General features: G+C 43.8%; 1 protein-coding gene across 1 annotated transcript in view; it reads right to left on the bottom strand.

Moving 5' to 3' along the window:
- LOC137369634 (transcriptional activator GLI3-like) overlaps positions 1 to 24,024 on the bottom strand; it is a 471,074-nt gene that overhangs the window by 67,982 nt on the left and 379,068 nt on the right. Inside the window, exons 8-10 of the mRNA XM_068030965.1 lie at positions 9,163 to 9,379; positions 8,803 to 8,916; positions 4,994 to 5,134 (exon numbers count right to left, since the gene is read on the bottom strand). Coding sequence (XP_067887066.1) covers positions 4,994 to 5,134; positions 8,803 to 8,916; positions 9,163 to 9,379 — 472 coding nt within the window. The remainder of the gene's footprint in view (positions 1 to 4,993; positions 5,135 to 8,802; positions 8,917 to 9,162; positions 9,380 to 24,024) is intronic.

Here is a 24,024-nt window from a genome sequence, read left to right on the forward strand (position 1 = left end):
ATACAACAGGGCAGTGGGTTAGTCAGTCTGGAACAAAATACCTTTTGTAAGCTCAACAAATATGTGTCTCTGATTAGAAAAGATAGTCCAATTGACACTTACGATCCCAGGGCAATTGGCTAGTTAAAACCATATGCAAGCTAAAGCATGGAGTGCAGGCTGCTGCTGTATATATGCACCACAGTGAAACAGTGATCTAACCGAATCCGGCTCATGCCACAAAACACTCAGTGGGCTGGCCAAGACACATAACAAACTTTCTTTTCTTCTTCCCTCTCACTCTTCTCAACGAAACCAACTCTTTCGTGGGCTAATTCTGAAAAGTGCTGGTTGTCCTCCAGCAGCTCACCTAAAATGCCCATTATTCCTGTGTGAGCCTTGGCAGAGGGAGAGAGACCATGATATAGAGAGACAGAGAGAGACAGACAAAAAGACAGAGAGATAGAGAAAGAAAAAAAGAGGGATGGGGGGGGAGGGAGAGAGAGAGACAAAGGGTGAGAAAGAGAGAGACAGATACAAGACAGACAGAGAAATAGTGAGACAGTGAAGGAGAGAGGGAGAAAAAGACGGGGGGGGGGGGGGAAGAGAGAGACACATATACACACACACACACAGGGAGTGAGAGAGAGAGACAGAGGGAGTGAGACAGCAAGACAAGAGGGAGTGAGAAAGGGACAGACATAGGGAGAGAGACTAGGGAGAGACAGAGATACAGACAGAGGGAGTGTGTTGTGTGTGAAAGAGAGACTGGGGAGAAAGGGGAAGAGAGAGAGAGAGAGAGACAGAGGGAGTGAGAGAGGGAGAGACAGAGACAGAGGGAGTGAGAGAGAGACACACACCGAGACAGAGGGAGTGAGAGAGACACACACACCGAGACAGAGGGAGTGAGAGAGACACACACACCGAGACAGAGGGAGTGAGAGAGACAGTGACAGAGGGAGTGAGAGAGAGGACAGACAGAGGGAGTGAGAGAGAGACAGAGGGAGTGAGAGAGAGACTGAGGAAGGAGAGACAGAGGGAGAAATAGGGAGGGGGAAATAAGGAGAGGGAAAGAGAGACAGAGGGGGAGAGGCAGAGGGAAAGAGAGAAAGGAAGGCAGACAAAGAGTGGGGTGGAGAGAGACAGTGGGAGGAAGATCAAATAGTAGCCTATTCAACTGAAAGGGCTTCACGGACCACCCAATGTTAATCTCACCTCATAATGCATACTGCACACAATTCCAGGAATAGAAATCAGGAGTAGGTACGGAAGCCAATTTTCCCTCGTCTGTAACTCAGGGGCACTGAGGTCAAGTGAAGTATTTTGACTGTTGCCCCAGTTGAGATCAGAGGAGGAGTCAGACTTGGTCTATATGGTTCAACTGGTCAGTTCTTATTTCTGTCTTTATCTTAACCACTGCAAAAATAAATTCAATCTTGCCCGCATCATTACAAAGAGTAAAGAGAAAACTGGAGCATGAATCACACTCGACCATACATGAATGTAGCAGTCAGTTACAGAACAAACGGCAAGACCCACAGTTTGTGTCACTTGTCTACCATCTTGTCCGTGGAATAATATGTGATTCTAATAGAAGGGGTGACCAAAAGCTTGGTGAAAGAGGTGCATTTTAAAGATGGTCTTAAAGGAAGAGAAAGTAATAGAGAAGCAGAGAGGTTTAGGGAGGAAACTCATGGCCAGCAATGCTGGGGTGAAGGAAGGAAGCAGGGGCTGCATGAAAGTGGAAGGAACACAGAGTTCTGAGATAGTTGTAGGGGGGGTCACAGAGATAGGGAGGGGAAAGGCCATGAAGGGATTTGAATACGAGGATGGGAATTTTAAATTTGAGGCAATGATGGACTGGGAGCCAATGGAGATCAAGAGTACAGGAACGATGAGTGAATCAGACTCAGCACGAGTTAGAATTCGGGCAGCAGAATTTAGTGTGATCTGAAGTTTATGACGTGTAAAGGATGGAAGCTGGCCAGGAGAGCCAGGAGTAGTTAAGTCTGGAGGTGGCAAAGACAAGAATGAGAGTATCAATAGCAGATGGTCTGATGCAGGGGAGGACACAGGAAATATTATGAAGGTGAAAGTATGGAAGTAAGGTCTATGTGGTGGAGAGGATATACAGTAAAAGCTCAAGTCAGCAGTTGAATAGGACGCTGAGATTGCTTGATTTAGTGCACAGGAGCAAATGCAATCGGTGGCGAGGAAATGGAGATTCTGATGGGGGCAGAAAATAATGGCTTTGGTCTTCCCAATGTTTAATTGTGGCTCATCCAAGACTGGATGTTGGAGAAACAGTCTGACATGAAAGAGGCAGTGGGAGGGTCGAAACAGGTTGTGTAGAGGTAGAGCTGTGTGTCATTAGCGTGCATGTGGAAGCTGACCTTTCTTCAAGTCTTTGGATGATGTTGTCAAGGGATAGCATGTAGATGAGGAAGAGGAGGGGGAAAAGGATAGATCCCTAGGGGAACCAGAGGTAATGATGCATGGGCAGGAAGAGAAGCTATTGCTGGAGATGCTCTGGTCACAATTGGATAGACAAGAGTGGAGTAGTCCCACTGACCTGGACAATAGAAGACAGTCTTTAGATGAGGATGGTGTCGTCAACCAAGAGATGCACAGAAGTCAAGGAGAGAAAATGCATCATTGTCACAAACACAGAGGAGGTCATTGTGACTTTGCTTAGGGCTGTTTCAGTGCAGTGGCAGGGTTGGAGAGAATCAAACATGGAGTTACTAGAAAAATCAACATGTGTTTGGAGTACAATGCACCATCGAGGACCTTGGAGAGGAAAGGGAGGTTGAAGATCAGGTTAGTAGTTTGCAAGGCCAAAGGGTTTTTTTGTGGAATGGGATGACAGCTGCCATTTTGAAAGTGATGGTGAATAGTGCCCAAGGGAAAGGAAACATTTAAAAGTCAGCTAGCTTGGAGGCAAGGGGGGAAGCTGGGCGGTCAGCAGTTTGGTGGGAATGGGGTCAAGGGACCAGGAAGTGGGTCTCATGGGCTTGAAGAGGGCATGAGGGGAGATAGCAGAGAAATTAGAGGATAATACAGGTTTTGGCTGTGGTATCCTTGGGTGGAGGTTTGACTTGGTGGGCAATAGGAAAAGGGGGTAACCAGGTAACCAGCAGAGCAGGAAGTCTCAATCTTACTGATAAAAAAAGTCCATGGGTTCCTTGCATTTATGATTGGATAAGGACAGGGTCCAGCTTGGCTGTGAAGTTTTTGTAACCGATTAGTTTGCCAAGAATCACCATCTATGCTCAACTTGGGAAAGATACTGGATAAAATCCGGAGCCTGGGTAATTTTACCAACAGAAATTGGCACCTTCACTTTCAGTGGGGATGAGAGAATACTTGGTAGAAAATATTAAATTAAAAAAAACTATTAAACAATTAATTATTTTATTGATTAAATTCTTGACCAACATGCTTTTAAGAAGCTTGTTTCCTTAATTGAAAACTATAACATAATAAGTCATTGGTTGCAAAACCAATCTGTCAGCCACTCCTGTTCGGAGAAAATAAAATGCACGTGAAGTTCATCACATTCTGAACTTTCAATTTGTTTAATCATAACTATAAAACAACCCAATGCCGCAAGGTCACAACACAAGCCAACACAATCAGGTCAGTACAAGCAGATGGTATAGGGACACAATGTAATCCAACATTGTCAGTCATTACAGGAAGGTGTTACTGGGACACACCACAACCCAACACTGTCAGTCATTACCAAGCAAGGAAAGTATTGGGCCAGTTATACATGCAAGTACACATACACCAACACAAACTCTCTGGCTGGATTTTACCAACCCTTTGAGGACGGGCTGGGAGGCAGGAAGGCTGGCAAAATGATGCAGGAAGATGGCGGGTGGCATGCCTGTCATTTTCCCGCTGCCATGCCATCTTGCCAATAGCGGGAAAGGTGGCAGATGGCCCGCCTGCCTGGAGCCCAATTGAACCACTTAAGTAGTCAATTAAGGGCCTTTTCTCGCCTCCGCTGGTATTTTACCCATGCTTGGGCAGGCTCTCCGCCACGGAGGGAGACTGCTAGGTAAACTCTAGCAGCCTCCAAGGTTGTGGGGTGGGGGGGGCCTCCTTTTCGGCCACTCTGGCCCATGGAGGGGCCCCCCTAACAGCAATGGCCACCCTCACAGAAACAGCAATGCCTGCCCTCAGCAACCACCGCTCCACCCCCTCCCCAGGGCCACCTGACTGGCTCCGGCACCCCCAGACTCCACTTACCTGCCTTTAAGGGTGCACAGCCATCGATGCAGCCTCATCCTGCAGGTGCAGCCTAAGCAGTGGCCACCGCTAGCGGTGGTGTTGCTCAGCTGCTGGCCCTGATTGACCGGCAGCTCTTTGGGGAGGGCTGCCATCCTTAATCGGATTGGCAGCTCCGGCGGCAGCCACTTAATTTGCTAAGGGCCACGTACTGGAAAATGGGATTAGAATAGATAGGTGCTTGATGGCCGGCATGGATACGATGGGCCGAAAGGCCTGTTTCTGTGCTGTATAACTCTATGACAAGATGCAGCTCTGGGTCCCAATGACTACCAAAGCAGGTTTGCCTCTGGCTGCGGGACCCCTGCCACCGTCATAAAATCCAGCCCTCCCTCTCTCTGATCCACTTATTGAAATAATCAAGTTTTTTTTTAATACCCAGACTTATCTTAAAAGCTTACTGTCTGATTTCTAGAGATAGTGCAAGGGGTTTAGTGCAAAGGTGAAAATGGCCACTACTTCGCTCCTGTAAAGATTCATCCTTTCATTTACACTGGCCCAAAACACAAACATCCATTGTACAGCTTTTGACAGAGCCTTCCTTTAGGCTTCAGATGTCTGGTCCGGCTTTACAGCCATTTAGTTCTCTGGAACAAATAATATGCTGTCTAGTTCACAGTGCCCCTGGCTAAGAAACTTGACACTTTGAGGTCAAAGAACCTGACCTCCACAAAGCCTGGTACACAATCAGGAGCAGTCCCTGGCTGCTGTTACTTACATGGACGAGCTGTTCTTGCGTGTCAAATTCTCTTGTGCATCCTTCCCAGTGGCAGTTCGTCTCATAAACCACTTCCGGCTCTTGCTTGCTTTCATCTTTGTCCACCTCCTCTTTGACCAGCGTCATTCCTTCTGGTTGTTCCTGTGACAGAAAAATCTGTGAGTTGCAAAGTTTCAAAACCTCTGCTGCTCAAGTGGGAACAACACTGTTTATGCCTGCACATTGTTCACACAGGGTACTCTGTCATTTATACTTTCAGAGCAGTTCTCTAAACAGTGTTAAGGGTTCAAGAGTGTGACAAGCTGTGGCTCAAAGGCTGAACTCTTGTCCCAGTCAGAAGGTTACATGAGTCATTATGACACAGAAGGCCATTTGGTCCATCAAGTCCATGCCAGCTCTCTGTAGATTGTGGGGCCAAGCTCCTCTCCAGAGATTTGAGTACATAAATCAGGCTAACAATTCAGTTTAATACTGAGTTATCACTGCATTGGCAGAGGTGCCATTGTTCAGATGAGATGTTAAACCAAAGCCCCATCAGAACTTTCAAGTAGATATAAGCAATCCCAAGGCACTATTCCAAGAACAGCAGGGAGCTCTCCCTAGTAACCTGACCAATATTTATCCCTCATCAACATTCATTAAAAAACACTGGCGATCTGGTCATTATCTCATTGCTCTTTGTGGGACTTTGCGGAGTACAAATTGACTGTTGTACTTCCTAAAGTACAACAGCGACTACACTTCAAAATAACTTCATTCGCTGTAAAGCACTATGGGGCATACTGTTGTTATGAAAAGCTCTATCTAAAGCAAGTTCTTTCTTTCAAGGAGAAACCGATCGCAATTTTGGTTGATCTGAAATATTGAAACACACACAGATATGACCCCCTTCTCCCTATCTCTCTCTAAATATGAAAATATGACATAAAATGAGGTAGAATTTAAATCTTCATCTGGATCTAAGATTGACATAGCAGATCAAATGGCCCATCAGAGAAACTGTATGATTTTTATGACACTGAAAATCTGTAGTTTCTATGACAGGTGGCCAATCCACACTATCAGATCACACCAAGGCAACATGTTGAATATCTATCCTATATCTCAGTGCATACCTCTCAAATGCTATCAATTTTGACTTGTGCTCTGCATTCCCAGTGCAAATTTAACTCTCTTGTCCCAAACTCTGCATATTCCTACATTGCCTCAGGCAGTTTTTGCCTTTTATTGTTGCATATTGTGCTCGTGCTAAGGCCTTGAAGAGGCCAAGAAGTTTGCCTTGAGGACAGTTTCCGTTTCTTTGCGCAAGGTTCTAAGATCGTCACTGAGTAACCCAAGGTATGGCAAGGTTAAAACCTCTTTGCATTTCTCACTCATAAAAGCCAATGAAAAAAAAAAATTAAAAATCATCCAAACAGTTGAATTAAAAGGTACCATATGCAGCATGGCAAAACATCATCGTAAACTGCAAGAGAGACGACAGAATTGATTAATGTGTAGCTGTAGGTAACAGCTGATGCATATACCTAACTAAGGAACATTTTTAAAAAAACAGAAACAGCGCAGCAGTTTACCAACTCAGCCAGAATTTCTAAATATAAGCAAGTTGTTCTAAAAATAAGAATGTGTCCATTTATTTGGGAGTTATTGATGTGATGCATTCATGCAAAGCTCCTAACTTACTATTGAAGAAAAATCATTTCCAAAGATTTCTCAACTAGTGAATGTACGAATGATAGATATAAGCAGTAACATTTATTTTTAGCATATCTAGGTCGTGCCAATTTTATGTCATAGCTCACTCAAAATTGTAGTTGAAGGATGCTGTTTACTGCAGATACCAGTCTCAGAACAGAATCGGTAGAGCATGATGTACAACCTGCAGATCTAAATTATGCTACCGGTTGTGCCTTGCAGAGAGCCGTGCTCCTCAGCTGGTTCATTTTAATCTTATAAGAGAACAAGTGGGAGCATCAGCTCTCTCATTGCATTAACGATATTCCACATTACAATTAAGAAGTTCACAGCAAATGCAACTGACCTGTAGGGGGGCATTAAAACATGGCTTTTCAACAGACTGGAGATAAAATATGCCAGGTGTGAAGCCCAAAGGCTGCTGCAGGAGTGGCAGGAGTGAGGGGAAAACTTGCCAGAATGGTCTTGCACCAACCGGCTTTGTGCTCTTAGGAGTCAGATCACTGACCTGACGCCCAAAATACAATGAAATTTTCCCAGTGATGCTCGTCAGAGAATCCAAAGCAATAAGGTTACTATACTGGAAGACAGGCTGGAAACAGTGACTGCAAGGTTTGAATAAGTGATTGTTGTTCTCTTCTTTTTTAATATCTTGACAAAATAGAAGTACACTTGCACTGCAAATTCACTATGGATTCAAGACAGACTTATTTTATTTGTTCGTGGGATGTAGGTGTCACTGGTAAGGCCAGCATTTATTGCCCATTCCTAATTGCCCTTGAGAAGGTGGTGGTGAGCTGGCTTCTTGAACTGTGGCAGTACTTGGGGTGCAGGTACACCAACAGTGCTGTTAGGAAGGGCGTTCCAGGATATTGACCCAGCGACAGTGAAGGAACAGCAATATAGTTCCAAGTCAAATAGTATGTGGCTTGGAGGGGAACTTGCAAGTGGTGGTGTTCCCATGCATCTGCTGCCCTTGTCCTTCTAGGTTGTAGTGGTCATGGGTTTGGAAGGTGCTGTCGAAGGAGCCTTGGTGAGTTGCTGCAGTGCATCTTGTAGATGGTACACACTGCTGCCACTGTGCGTCGGTGGTGAAAGGATTGAATGTTGAAGGTGCTGGATGGAGTGCCAATCAAGCGGTCTGCTTTGTCCTGGATGGTGTTGAGTTTCTTGAGTGTTGTTGGAGCTTCACTCATTCAGGCAAGTGAAGAGTATTCCATCACACTCCTGACTTGTGCCTCGTAAGTAGTGGAGAAGCTTTGGAGAGTCAGAAAATGATTCACTCGCTGCAGAATACCCAGTCTCTGACCTGCTGTTGTATTTATGCGGCTGCTACAGTTAAGTTTCTGATCAATGGTGCTCCCCAGGATGTTGATGGTGGGGAATGCAGCGATGGTAAGTGCCATTGAACATCAAGGGGAGATGGTTAGGTTATCTCTTGTTGGAGATGGTCATTGCCTGTCACATGTGTGGCACGAATGTTACTTGCCACTTATCAGCCCAAGCCTGGATGTTGCCCAGGTCTTGCTGCATCTGGACACGGGCTGGTTCAGTATCTGAGGAGTTGCAAATGGTGCTGAACATTGTGCAATCATCAGCGAACATCCCCACTTCTGACCTTATGATGGAGGGAAGGTCACTGATGAAGCAGCTGAAGATGGTCGGGCCTAGGACACTATCCTGAGGAACTCCTGCAGTGATGTCCTGGGACAGAGATGATTGACCTCCAACAACCACAACCATGTTCCTTTGTGCTAGGTACGACTCCAACCAGCAGAGAGTTTTCCCCCTGATTCCCATTGACTTCAATTTTGCTAGGGCTCCTTGATGCCACACTCGGTCAAATGCTGCCTTGATGTCAAGGGTAGTCACTCACGCCTCACATAGTTTACACAGATTGAATACGATATCACCACCACAACACATTCCCATGCACAACCCAAGATACTTCTTGAAGTTGTACTAAAATTGATACACCACATTTAATCACCTCCATATTAAAGGGAAAGCAAACAAAACAGTTTCGCTGATTGGTCCTTCAGCACTCTCATGAAAGTGGTGATTATTACATGAAGGTAAGAGTGAGGGCTGATTAATTGAACTCGCTGCCATACCTGCTCACTCCCGCCACTTGGGCTTGGCAATTCTTCATCAGGTTTAATCCTTGAGCGTTTATTTTGCATTGGGTCACCTGTGCTGGTCACTGCAGACTCACTCGTGGGCTTACTCTAAAAGATGAAAAAACTTTATTTTAAAGCATGATTGTATGAAACACAAGCATATGTCTGTAATATATTATTGACACAAATTATTGCGGATTAAAATGATAACTGAATCTGGTGTCATTGTAATATAGCCATTGTAATATACAGCAATAACTGCATAGCAACAGCCCAGCAATTGAAACAATTCCTTTACAACTCCATAATCATTCTTTTAACAGTGATTATTACTTTTCTCTTTTGATCTCTTACCTGTGCAGATTCGGAAGGACAAGAAGTGATCTGTGCAGAGGTCAATACAGTGGACAGGCCAGACATATGGCGCTGAGGAGCAAACGTTGGAGCAGGATGGATGAGAGGAGGACTGTGGCCAAAGGCAGAGCCCAGAGTTTGCTGACGGCTCATTATCTGGTGGTGCATTTGTTGGATGGCGACAGGCGTAGCAGGGTAAGGAAAGCTGAGAGCAGGACTAGGTAGAAACCAGATACAGAAAAGGATTCACTAGGTGGGCATGTAGGATGAATAAAGAAACATTACTCTTCCTGCATTGTATGTTAAAATGTACCTGCTGTTCTCAAAGTACATTTAAAAGAATTAACTTACACCATTGAATGGAATTTCAATTTGAAAGGACTTTTATGCTAAAAAGTTAACAAAGTACTCCAGTTTCATATTTGGAATGCTGCTCTTTACTGACTTGGAATGCTTTATGTAGTCTACTGTTGATAATTCATTTGTTTTGCACTAAAAATAAAGTCCAATAATTTGAATTTAGCGACCCAAATAATGTAATAAAGTGGGAATTCAGTGTTAAAAATGGATTATCAGATCATTTGAATTAAGAAACATGGAATTGAGTGGAGACAACTATAAAGTTTTACAAATTGAAAGTTAGTTGTACCGATAAAGACTCTAAATAGTCCAGATGTAACAAAGGTCATTCAGAATATTACCAACCGCAGGCAAGAACAGTTAAATACCCGTTTGCTGTTTTTATCCCCCCATTATTGTCCTACTCCAGAGACTTCAATATAAAATTGTCATTCAGGCCCCCACCTGCCAAGAATGAGGCACATTAATTTCACCACATGGACATTAAATTTCAAATTGTCACTGAGAAGAAGACAAAGCCTATTCCAAGGGGTTGCAGGCCCCTGGCTGGAAGGACATTTTTGCATATTAACAGACACTGCTTGGAACAAAGGAGCTATCCCCTGACCCACCCAATACACAAAACCAGAAGTGGTTATACCAGTCACATGACTACCCTGCTGGCCAACTTGGGGAGTTTTAAATTGTCGAGACAGTGTTTGAACTGGCAGAAAGCTCTTGGCTCCTGGATTGTAAAGAGCCTCTCCTGTCTGTTCCCATCTCTTTCTCATGGAACTCCAAGACCCATTGAAGACACATGAACCCCAAGAGAGAAAAGTCTCCTACAGTGGACACGGTTTTAGAAGAATACTGGGCCCCAACAAAAAGCAAGACCATACTTTCAATCAAGGACTCTACAGCGAGCTTGAAGCTAAGTAACAAAAAACCCTCTTCAGAGATTGCCTCAAACTTTTCCACTTTATTTCTTCTGCTCTTTTCTGTCTCTATTTGCATGTGTGTATTGCGTATGCATGCTAGTGCGAGCGCGTCGTCTATTCGTAGGCGTTAACCGAATTCGAGTTTAATAAATTTCACTTTTCTTCTTTAAACCTAAGAAAGCCTGTTTGTGTTCGATTCTTTGCCTTATAATTGGAAAGTGGTGAATAAGGATTCACCTAGGGAGTGCTCAAAACACGGTGTGTTTAAAAATAAACCCTGTTACAGTAAGACCAGGTGAAGGCTGACAGGGACCCCTGGACACCTTTCTCACCTGGTTGTCACAAAATCTAGACTGACACTTCAGTGCTGTACTGAGGGAGTGCTTCGCTGTCAGAAGTGCTACCATTTGGATGTGTCATTAAAATGAGGCCTCCTCTTCCCTTTCAAGTGAACACAAAAGATCCCATGGCACTCTGTGAAGAAGAGTAGGGGAGTATCCCCAGCCAATATTTATCCCTTAACAAAAAGGCGCAATATAAATGCAAGTCTTTCTGACATATAATTCCTTGATGTATTTATTTTGTCTCTTCCATTAACTGATGCAATCAGCCACATCTTCTCCTTCAGATTAGATATCACACACACACACACACGCACAGTCAACTTCCAAACATCGATGCATAGGAGAACTGTGATGTTCACTGGGCACAAATATGGTTAAATAAGCACAAGTATCAGTTTTCCCCCAACCCTCCAATCAATTTTCTCACCACCTCCTCTTTGAACATATTTACTCATTGCTGGAGTACTTCGCCCAATTGGTCTTATGTGAACTGTGGGAGGTGGTTGGGAGGAGGGTGGGGTGGTGGTGAGGAGAGAGTATCACAATTAAGCTGTATCGTGTCCTTTCCCGTCTCACACACACACAAACAAACAATTGTTGCTGGACAGCTCTCAACAGTGGGGCCCTGCCCCTCAATAACGCAAGGCATGGAGGATATCTATGGCACCTCTATTATCATCCTGGCTGAGATCAGTGAACACATTACAGAGTGACAATCAAACGTATGACCCTCTGATTGTATAGCTCAGCATCTCACTGGACAGATTCACAGAGCCACTGGAGCAACTTTCATAACTTGCCATTCTAATATATAACTCCACCATGTGAATGGACTCTGACTCCAAGTAACCATTCTTCCAGCCTACTCCTGTGGTGGGAAAGGGACAGAGAATATCTGGCCCAGACTGCCTTTATGAGACAAGACAAATACACTGGCAAATGAACCATAATGGCTGAGACTGATGGAGAATCAAAACTCTGTATCTTCCGTTGAGAATAAGCCACCCAATGCTGGTAGGCAGCGGTGACTGGATGTTTGCTAATTTATTTTTGAATTGGATTGTACAAATTCTTGGAAGGAGGATATGTAGGAAGGTTTGAGAGCATCTGATCAGCTGCTCAAGAGAGAAGAATATTGAAAAGTCTTCTCATACTTGGTGGGGAGTGGGGTAAACAATCATATGCCCACATTTCCAGCAGGCAGGAAAACTACACCCTGCTTTGGATTGCTGTGTTTACTCCTCACTGATTGCCAAAGATCTCAGATTATCTCATACTTTCTCCAAGAATCTCTACATCTGTTCCCTTTCTGTGTGTGCAGAATAACAGCCAGTGCAGGTTTCAGAAGTGCTCAGAATATAGGAAGAAATACAAAGAGAGAGAGAAAGAGAAAAATAAATACAGAGGCAAGTAGATACGAAGAACAATTAAAAAGTCTATATGCATTCAGGGAGACATACATGAAAATCATTACAGAATAATAATTTGCAGTAAAAAGAAAGTGATAACGATTGGGGAGCTTTGGCTACTGGGAAGTCAAATTCATATATCAGCTCCATTCCCTGGGCTGTGTCTCATGTGAAACACAGTGCATCCACTGTGCAGCACTCTCAAGTTGAAACCTAAATGGAGCAGGTAACACACACGGCATCAGATCAGATGCCTGATGGTGCAACAGTTAGCCTTCAAACAACAGCAAAAAACACCTTGTATCATCATTTGAACTTCCGCACTCACATAACACCAAAGACAGAGTCTGCACTAATCAGGACCTAGAGTTGCAGACTCCTGCATCAATAGCGAAGCTTAGGTGTTGGTAGGCACAGAGATAAATGCTGAATTCATTTAGCAATATTACTTGATAAGGAACTATTCTAGATGACCAGATAAGGAGGATGAGTCAGAGTCCAAACATCAAGTTCAAGACAACTAAAAGAGTCTCTGTGGTTATCTGAACAAAGAAGCTCCCTAGGAGCTTTGTGCAGTTAATATAGCTTCCCTTGCAGATTTTATTCATTTTTGTCAAGGGCAATTCATACCCAGGAGTTGGACATAGGTTAAACAATCTTGCTGTATTTATAAATGAATGGTCCTGATACTTACAGGGAAGCAATGAGGGATGAAAGGAGCAGTTTAGCAGTTGGGAAACCTGGCAGAACATTTTCCTTCAGAATTCAGCAGCAGGACTTGATCACCATTTTCAGAATCCATTTTCTGGTCACAGCTGGCCAGATTGAGAGGCTGGCTGACTGTCAAGCAAGTCGGCCTGTGCCACCAAGCCACAGCTGGGGAGTGAAGTGGAGGGAGGGAGAGATCAGAGAGGTGTGTTTTGGGGGGTGAGGGGAGGTCATTGTGGGGGGCTCCTGGAGAGATTGGAGAGGAGAGGGCATCTGTGGGGAGGGGCAGGAAAGATCGGGGAGAAGACCGTGGAGGGCCAGGTGGAGGAGATTGCGGGCCGGGAAGGACAACAGGAGGGGATTGAATCATGGAGGGCGTGGTGCCCTATCGCTGGGGAGGTTTACAAGGTAGTTTAGAGGACTGGGAGGAGTGACTCTTGCTCCTCCTGGCCCACAAGCAGTGCTGGAAAGGCACTATCCTGTTCCATCCAGCAGTCCTCACCTCCCTTCATTTGTCGGGTTTCTAAGGCCCAGGAAACCCAGCTGGTCAGTGTTAAAGCTGGAACAGAGATAAAATCTTAAGCACACAGCTTCATTTAAATATTTAAATGAGGGATTTGCCTCCTGATATCGGGTTGGTCACCCGCCTCCGGTCTCACCTTCATTAAAGCCGGACATGGCAGCTTTGGTGGGGGGGGGGGGGGGGAGCGGTGTTGGGATCGAGTTTGAAGATTTTTAACATTTAACTTTCCACTTGACACAAACTCACCCATTAATGGGAATTAAAATTACCCCCAATGAGTGTAAATAAAAGATTGACATTAGGGATGTATCCCAAAGCTGCCCAAATTGAATCTCTTAAGTCTCTTTATTAAAGTGAACATAAATAGCACATCCATGTGAAAGACACTGAATGGCCAAGAAACACACAATACTTGAGTCTTGGGGTGAAAGCTCAGAATGGCTTTGATTACAGCAACGGAATGCTATCACTCTCTTAAATGAATTGCAGAAAAGAGGATACAACAGGACTATGAAAAGAAAAAAAATTAACTGATAATGTCTGAGGTTAAGATTGTATTAAAATACATGCTGTTATTGTACACTCATTTTCTAGACTCTTGATTAATGTAAAGATATACAAAAACTGGAAGATCAGAAACGGAGGAATTCTTGGAATAACACATTCTGATTTATCTTTTTCTTTATTCATTCACGGGATGTGGGCATCGCTGGCGAGGCCAGCATTTATTGCCCGTTCCCAATTGCCCTTGAGAAGGTGGTGGTGAGCCACCTTCTTGAACCGATGCAGTCCATGTGGGGTAGATATACCATCTGTGCTGTTAGGAAAGGAGTTTCAGGAATTTGACCCAGTGACAGTGAAGGAATAGCGATATAGTTCCAAGTCAGGATGGTGTGTGGCTTGGAGGGGAACTTGCAGGTGGTGGTGTTCCCATGCATCTGCTGCCCTTGTCCTTCTAGGTGGTAGAGGTCGCAGGTTTGGAAGGTGCTGTCGAAGGAGCCTTGGTGCATTAATGCAGTGCATCTTGTAGATGGTACACACTGCTGCCACTGTGCGTCGGTGGTGGAGGGAGTGAATGTTTGTAGATGGGGTGCCAATCAAGTGGGCTGCTTTGTCCTGGATGGTGCCGAGCTTCTTGAGTGTTGTTGGAGCTGCACCCATCCAGGCAAGTGGACAGTATTCCATCACACTCCTGACTTGTGCCTTGTAGATGGTGGATAAGCTCTGGGGAATCAGGAGGTGAGTTACTCGGCATAGGATTCCTAGCCTCTGACTGCTCTTGTAGCCACTGTATTTATATGGCTACTCTAGTTCAGTTTCTGGTCAATGGTAACCTCCAGGATGTTGATAGTGGGGGATTCAGCGATGATAATGCCATTGAATGTCAAGGGGAGATGGTTAGATTCTCTCTTGGTTGAGATAGTCATTGCCTGGCACTTGTGTGGCGCGAATGTTACTTGCCACTTATCAGCCCAAGCCTGGATATTTGTCCAGGTCTTGCTGCCATTTCTACACGGACTGTAGTAAGTCAGAAGAACTACAATCACATGAGCACAGTTTAATGTGACTACAACACTAGGAGTCATCTCATGAACCTCATGAAACATTTTGAACCAGTCAGCCGTCTAGACTTAAGCCATGAGTGAGTGAGTGTGCAAGACTGTGGATGTGTGTGGGTGGGAGAGATCAAATCTCAACTAAAACTTGAAACTTCATTATAAGGTCATGGAAATTACCCATCAAAAAAGCAACACAATTAAACCTTCTTCCCATTAAAAAATATTACCAAGGTTACAGAGCATGTACTACAGGCTAATTAGGATATTTGTCAAATTCCCACTCTGCAAAAGCTTAGCAACTGCAGGGCAAAATGCAGTTGATTTAATGTTCGTGAAGTACACTTTTACACATATATTCATATTTCATTTTCCATTTAATGCAGTACATTTCAATCCTGGCATGAGCTAAGTCTTTCCATATGTCTCTAGATCTTATTACAAACAGAGAAAAAAAATCAATCATTTAAATCTGTTGTAAGCTTCATGCTTGTCATATCACTCATTCAGTTGTGAAGACAGAAAGCTCAGACCATACTGAGTGTCACCTACAGAATTTCCATCAGACTTGTTTAGTTAAAGGAATTGATGGATTAACCTCTCCCCTATGAAACTGCCTAAATTGGTGATCAATGAGTTTCAATGATAGACTATTCCGTTGGGAAGGCTCTTCTCCCTCCATGAATTAAATGTCATTAAATGTCTATTAGAGCACATTACACATGCTAATACCTGTCATCACTTCATTACTCGACTGTACTCTCAGACCATTGTTAGTACACAGGAAATCATATTAAGACTATTCTGCAGTCAACATGATGCTTATATTAGTTGTCAAGATCAGTTAGCACTATACATTATAGCAACTCTATTCCTTCCTGCTGTGTATTCAGTTACCAGACTCTGCTTGGTCCAATAGTTATTATTCATATAAAACATTACTAAATAATTACAATCTTGTGGACCAGCTTAAATCATTTCATTAAAAATTTTAATAATCTAGGTTCTAATTTTACACATTTTTAAAAAAGAAAATAGTACTATTGAAAAAACTATGAATAATAGAATTTTTATAACTTTGACTTATTTCTCTTCAGTTTCTTGAGCTGAAATTTGAGTTCTTTACCTTACTTTTGATTCACAATTGGCAGTACTTCTTCCCTTGAGCATGTGAAACGCTTGATCCCAAAATATGCTATTGACAATACTGATTTAAACAACTGCTTCAGTGGTTGTTTTCACAACATGTTTAAAATCATCAGACAAAATGTTATCAAGAGCACACACTTTGGACTTTCATTACCTTTCATTTTCCACTGAATTCCTTCCCACACTGCACAAAATGCAGTTGAGTAATGCCACTCAGCCCATAGCAGTGGATCAGTCTGGAATAAAAGATCAATACATCCCTTCCCTATCATGTCATCTAACTGACTCAAGTGAGTCTAAGGTTTTCACCTTCACTGCCCTATCCAGAAGACCATTCCAAATATTAAAATGTTTCAGTGAAGAACTCTTGCTGCAAGCTTCACCATCCCCCTTGTTCTATTATTCTGTCAATCATTGAAGTAGTACTTCACATTAGCCTTCTCTGAAGATTTCTTTTCTGCCTTGACTCAGTGATAGGACTCTCAGCTCTGAGCCAAAAGGTCATGGGTTCAAATCCCACTTCAGGGACCTGAGTGCATAATCTAGGCTGACATTTCAGTGCTGAGCCATTGAAGGTGCTGTCTTTTGGCGGAGACATTAAACTGAGGTCCCGTTTGCCTGCTCAGGTGGACTATTCGAAGAAAAGCAAGGGAATTCTCCTGGTCTCCTGGCCAATATTTATCCCTCAGCAAACACCCCCAAATACAGATTAACATTGATTCATTATTGTTTGTGAGACCCTACTATGGGCAAATTGCCTGCCACATGTACATTCATTGCAACAGTGACCACACTTCAAAAGTACTTATTTGGCTGTAATGCAGTTTGGGACATGGTTGTGAAAGTCATTATATAAATGCATGTTTTTTTCTTTGATGAACAAAGCTAAATAGAATCCTCCTGGAGACCAGGATACTGCACATTTTTTCCACTGGCACTGACTTCTTTCTCGAGTACAGTTTGCAGGAAAATTAGCTTTCCAGTTGTACCTCACCCAAGTGCCCAATCTTTGTGTTGGAACCCAGAAAACAAGGGTTGTCAAGCGATCCAACCATTGGAGGCAGAGCCTGATCCTGACCTCACCAGACATCCAAGCGCGCACACACTCCTTGCAGCGCTCACTGATAACAATCAGAAGTGAGAAACCTGGCAACTATCTCCTCATTAACTCACTGGGATTCAAACTAGTTATAGTGCCCCCCTCACCTGCTACCCACCCACCCTAGAATCAAAGAATCCTACAGCACAGGAGGTGGCCAGTCAGCCCATCATGCCTTTGCCTGCTCTTTGAAACAGCTATTAGTCCCATTCCACCATTCATTCTCCATAGCCCTGCTATTTTTTCCTTTCCGAGTATATATCCAATTCACTTTTGAAAATTACTGTTGAATCTGCTTCCACCATCCTTTCAGGCAGTGTATTCCAAATCATCAAGAAATTTTCTCCTCATCTCTCCTCTGGTTTTTTGACTGATTATCTTAAACCTACATCCTCTGATTACTGACTTTCCTACCAATGGAAACAATTTCACCTTATTTCCTCTATCAAAACCTCTCATAATTTTGAGCACTTCTACTAAATCTCTCCTTAAGCTCTAAGGAGAACAATCGCAGCTTCTCCACATAACTTAAGTGCCTCATCTTTGGTACCATTCTAGTAAGACCCCTCTGGACCTTCTCCACCTTGACATCCTTTGTAATGTGTGCTGCCCAGAATCAGACAATACTCCAGGTGAGGCCTAACCAGTGATTTATAAAGGTTTGATATAACTTCCTTGTTTTTGTACACTGTGCCTTTATTTTTAAAGCCATGTATCCCGTATTTTTTGAAAACATTTTTATCAACTTGTCCTGTCATCTTCAAAGATTTGTGTATATGAACTTCCAGGTCGTTTTGTTCTTGCAACCCCTCTAAAATTGAGACCAACCGACTCAGCACGGATCTAATCCAATGGGTGAAAATTTCTCACCTGAGACCCTGCCAAAATGGCAGGTCCATTAGCCCTCATGGATAGCTGGAGCAGGCTTTGCCAAGCTCTTTAACTGAGCCACGGCATTAGCATCCCGCCTCCAGGTTCCCCAGCCAATCAGGAAGGGCGGGCAGGAAGACGCACTGCTCCTGTCAAAGGAAGGATTTCTAATTAAAGGGATGCCGGCATGCGTTAGAAAGGCTCGAAAGGACATGGATTTTTGAGGCTGTAGCAACGACAGGAACAGAGAGGAGACCAGGGAAGGCTGCTCCCCAGGTCTCTCACTCTTACCTAGAAGTCCTGCTGCAGGATCTGAGGGGCTGCAGTGAGGTGATCTTTCCCAAGTACAGCAGGAAGAGGACAACCCCTCCAACCAAGTGCACATAGTCAGAAGTGGCCAAGGAAGTCAGCAGCAGAAATGTGCTCCGTCCAACCTGGAGATAGGTCACTGCACAAAGAGGATCCAGGACTCCAGAAGGGCAGGAAAGGTGAGTGACATAACACTTTCAGGACCAAGCCCCAACACTCTGACCTTCCCAGCATTCTCCTGCACAGCACTCCTCAGAACAACACACCTTGTAGCTGCACTCATTCCTCTTTCTCTCCAGGCACCTCCTTACATTCCTAACTGAGCATCTAATATTCACACTCACCCTCATTCTATTGCCCTCTCACACCCATGCCGCAAAGTCACCTTCCACAAATGTCGACCTTCCCTGCTACCCACACAATCCAATTCTAACACTCATAACTCTTTGCTTTCTCTCCTTCCAAGAGAAGAGAGCACACAATCTCAAGACCCGAGGAAGCCTCCTTTGACAGGCATCATTACGGCCACTGGCAATGCTTGCCCACTGAGAAAAAGATCTTGTTCCAGGAGACTGCAGATGTCAGCAATGACCTGCCAAGAAAACCTGAGTCTCCTGAGGCAGTGGTCGTCATACATGTTGACAGAGCTGTTCCTCTGCCTGTAGACTCTGTTTTAGAGGTCTCGCCTCCTTGGAGCGGGATCTCGGTCTCCATCTCCTCTGCCCTGTGAAGCGGTATATGACTGAGAAGGTAGCTAGTTCTGGTGCTGTTGCTGTTGCTCCTGCTGCTGTTGGTATTGTTGCTCCTCTTGCTTATCATCAGAGATGCAAGGTAGAACTGCATAAGCTGCTCACATGCCGTGGTGAAGGCTAGCGGCGGGAAGTACAGCTGAAGGTGAGTGAAGTGCAAGACGGGTGAAGTGACTTCCAAGAAGTTGCCAATCACCTGTCAAGCACTGAAAGCACACTATGAGAAGGACTGCTGTGATCAGCAGCCTCTCACCTAGCCATGGCTGCAGCTCTTCATTTTCACTGATCAAAGGCTTCCCAGTCTGTCGGTTTCACTGAAGTACTATTCCCTACTATGCAGTCGCCTTGGTTGACCATGGCAAATTCCATGCAACTCGGGAAATGGGTGCCCTGCCTATTAACTGCAGAATCTTAGGTTAAAACAGCACGCAATTGTTTATTATAATATTTAAACGCCTTGCCCGACAGCTGCATGGGGATTCCCCACTCACCTTCAAACCTGCCTGAATGAAAGCAAGAAGAGGGCGGGATGATGTTGGGATCCCAACCTGACACCTCTTTTAAGGGATTTAATGCCCCACACATACCCAAACCCATTTTCCCTTGCCTGGGAAAATTTCCCCCAACATCTTTCAGGTCTGAACGGCTCAGCTACTCACTACACTAAACTAGTTGAGCCATCATTAAATTTACTGCCATTCTCAAGAAGGAATCTAGATTTACCAAACAGATTTTCTTTTCCACATTGGGTAAAATTACAACTGGGTGCAGCAAGTGACAACAATAAGGACAAAAGTGTCTTGAAATTGACCCTGGCGAATGCCGGGAGCATAGAAAGACTCGAGAAAGTATACAGTGGGGCCAATGAGCAACTCAAGCTATCAAAAAGATGTTCAGTGGGCTGCAAATGACCCCCAACCCCCATAAGTTTCTTGGCAATCTGACTCTTGAAGGACAGACCATGAGTTTACAATTCTTGTATACTAGTTGGTTTTATTTGAACTTTACTGGTCTGAAGCTTTGAACACTGTTGCTTCATTGATAGATAACTCCAAAATTGCAAATCAAGACCTGTTGGTATTTGTACCAGGTAGTCCTCAAAATACACGCCTGGATCAACACACTCTCCAGGAATCCTGGATGACACCACAAGTGTGGCCTCTGGAGAAATAGTCTGCCAGCAATGATTAGACCTGCAAACAGGAACTTCACTTAAAGGCGCCCTGCAGTTAAATTCTACAGACATTCGGGAAACCCGTTCTTGCGGGTTTCCTGTCCTCACAACAGCACACACCGCAGCCAGGCTGTTAACTCTGTTTTTCTATCCACTTGTGAGCGGGTTGGTCACCGGTCCCTCATCCTGACTCCGTTAAAACTGGAAGTGGGTAGGTTGGGTCTCTGTTTCAAATTTCTTACATTTTGACCTCTGGCATGACTCCAACCCATCCATTTTTGGGAGTTAAGATTCAGCCCTACATTTGTCACAACTGGAAAATCTTACAGCTGTAACAGGATTTTAGCAAGTAGCAAGGCAGATTATGATGATCACAATACAACTCAGCACGGTAAGTGGGTTTTACTGCATTAAATCATGACCAAGGTCATTGCTTTGCGGTTTTCACAAAAAAATTGAAAAATTACAGAATCTGATCGTCAAAGCACTAGTAAAAATCCCTGAATGCCACATAATAAAAAAGGGAATTTGAATTATTGGGTCATCATGAAACAGAGCTTCTAGTAATAATTAAACAGAACTGCCAAAAGCAATCCCCAAATTCGTGAAATCTCTTATAATGAAAGCAGACTACAGGCTGAGGCAATATCACTCAGTGAAACATTTCTTGTAGAATTTCTATTGACAAAAGTCACATAGGAAGTAATTGGGCAAACTGATACTATAACAACAACAACTTGTATTTACATAGCACCATAAACTTAATGAAGCGATTCAAGGCACTTCACAAACATTATCAAACAAAATTTGACACCAAGCCACACAAAGAAATATTAGGCCAGGTGTGCAAAAGCTTGGTCAAAGAGGTAGGTATTAAGGAATCTCTTAAAGGAGGAAATAGAGGTAGAGAGGCAGAGAGTTTTAGGGAAGGAATTCCAGAGCTTAGGGCCTCGGCATCTGAAGGAATGATTTAAAATTGGGAATGCTCAAGAGTTGGGCAGAGCACAGAGATCTTGGGGAGCTGTAAGGCTGGAGAAGATCACAGAGATAGGAAAGGGTGTGGACATGGAGAGATTTGAAAACAAGGATGAAAGTTATAAAATTGAGGCATTGTTTAACCGGGGTTCAATGTAGGTCAGTGAGCACAGGGGAGATAGATGGGTGAGCGGGACTTGGTGCAAGTTAGGACATGGGCAGTAGAGTTTTGGATGACCTCAAGTTGTGGAGGGTAGAACTAGGGAAACCTGCCAGGAGTGCATAAGAATGCAGACCACTTGAGAAGTATGTGGAGGGATAGATGTCATTTATGACTTCTAGAGCCATTTTGATACAGTGGCAGGAGTGGAAGCCTCATTGGAGGGATCCAAACATGAAGTTCCATGAAAGATGGGCATGGATTTGGGAGGCAACAACACATTCAAGGACTTGAGAACAGAAAGGGAGATTGGAGTGAGGGCAGCAGTTTCCAAGGACAGAGTTCAGGGTTTTCTTTTGAGGAGGGATGATGACGGCAGATTTGAAGGAGAGGGGTACAGAACTTGAGGAGAGAAAACAATTAATAATATCAGCTAACATGGAACCCAGGAAGGTAAGTTAGGTGGTCAGCAGCTGAGTAAGAATAGGGTCTAGAAAGCAAGAGGTGGGTTTCATCGACAAGATGATCTTGGAAAGGGCATGAGGGGAGACAGGAGCAAAACTAGAAAAAAAATACCAGTTCAGGGCTAGGGCAGGAGGGAAGATGAAGTTAAGCCCGGTAGGCTAGGGGAAGGGAGGGAAGCAGCAGAACAGATGGTCTCGACCTTTGTTACAAATAAGTCTATGAGCACCTTGCACTTATTTTTGGATGTAAGGGTGGAGGAGGCAGGGGAGGGTGGTTTAAGATGACGGTTAGTGGTGAGGAAGAGAAGCTGGGCTTCCTGGATAATCTTTGAATAGTGTGAAGTTTTAGTGATGGAGAGCAGGACCAGATAATGCTTTACATACTCCAGCCAGATCTGGAAATAGATGGTTTATCCAGTTGTACCCCAAAGATGCTTAAATCTGTGTCACTTAGACTTAAGGTAGCGAAGAGGGTGCAGAGGAGATTCACCAGGATGTTGCCTGGGCTGGAGCATTTCAGCTATGAAGAGAGACTTGAGGGGCCAGGGTTGTTTTCCTTAGAGCAGAGAAGGCTGAGGGGAGACCTGATTGAGGTATACAAAATTATGAGGGGCATAGATAGGAAGAAACTTTTTCCCTTACTGGAGGTGTCAATAATCAGGGGGCATAGATTTAAGGTAAGGGGCAGGAAGTTTAGAGGGGATTTGAGGAAAAGTTTTTTCAACCAGATGGTGGTTGGAATCTGGAACACACTGCCTGAAGGGGTGGTAGAGACAGGAACCCTCACAACATTTAAGAAGTATTTAGATGAGCACTTGAAACGCTGTAGCATACAAGGCTACAGGCCAAGTACTGGAAAATGGGATTAGAATAGATAGGTGCTTGATGGCCGGCATGGGCACGACGGGCCTAAGGGCCTGTTCCTGTGCTGTATAACTCTATGACTCTGTGACTCTAAGATGTGGGATACATCTGGGAGAATGACTAGGGTGAGAGAATGTGATCATTTCAATGGGAACAAGGGCATCAAAGATGGTGGAGAGGGTGTGATTTAGCCAATCTGTAGCTGTAGAAATGTCATCATGAATCACAGGACTTCATTCTTCATTCCAAATCAAGCTTGTAGACTTTGTTTTGTGAAGTGAATATTGTGACGGTTATGTTTTTAGGAAGCAGCAGGTACTGTGAAATCAGAAAAAAACTGGGAGGAGGGGTGGGTGCTCAGCAAATGTTTGCCAGGAAATTAAGAGAGTAAATGTGAGCATAGAGTGAACAAGCAGAGCAAGTGTTATGGTACGACATACTAAGTTGGAGAAAGGGGCATTATGAATGTCAGTGCAGCTATTGCACTTTACAATCTCTGGGTTACCTGCGTAATGAGTCATCAAGCCTTGGGGTGGGGGTGGGAAAAATGCCACAAAGGAGATCCATGACCCACAAAATGGGGAAGGGAGCAGGCCAACAACAAAATTGAAAAATAATCTAATTCTTACAAAAGAATGTATAAAAACATTCACCTCAAAAACCCATGTTGCATTGTGATTGTGTGTGCATGTATGTAGTCATGAATTATTACAATGCACTAAGGCTATGGCAGACAGTATGTATGATTGATAGGGTGTTAATCAGAAGATGCATATCAAACTCAAAATGTGTTCTTGAGCATACTACTAATGGTAAATTTCATGTTCACTGAGCTCTCTGACAGTTTGTCCAATTTATTTTTCCACATGCTACCTATTCGTCAAAGAACAAAGTGACTTAACTCTCTCCTCTTCAATTATCTAACAGAGTAATAGAGACTTTGACCATGTGCCACAGCATTTTATTTCAGATAATTAAGTTATCTAAGGGTTAATTCATTTATTTTTTTATACATGACAGTAAAACAAAAATCACTTTGGTCTTTGTACTTTCACACACAGATTGATCTCATCACCTACAAACACTAGGGATATGTAGTGGTGGTACACCAGCTTAGTACACTATTACAACTCTGCCTTGCTGTTTGTTTCATGTTGCTGAACTGCAAGCTCCATTGCAATCTATGGATTTTACCTCAAAGGGTAGTTTGGATACTGTTCATAGTGTAGGAA

Source organism: Heterodontus francisci, chromosome 5 (assembly GCF_036365525.1).
Source record: "Heterodontus francisci isolate sHetFra1 chromosome 5, sHetFra1.hap1, whole genome shotgun sequence".
Taxonomy (NCBI): Eukaryota; Metazoa; Chordata; class Chondrichthyes; order Heterodontiformes; family Heterodontidae; genus Heterodontus; species Heterodontus francisci.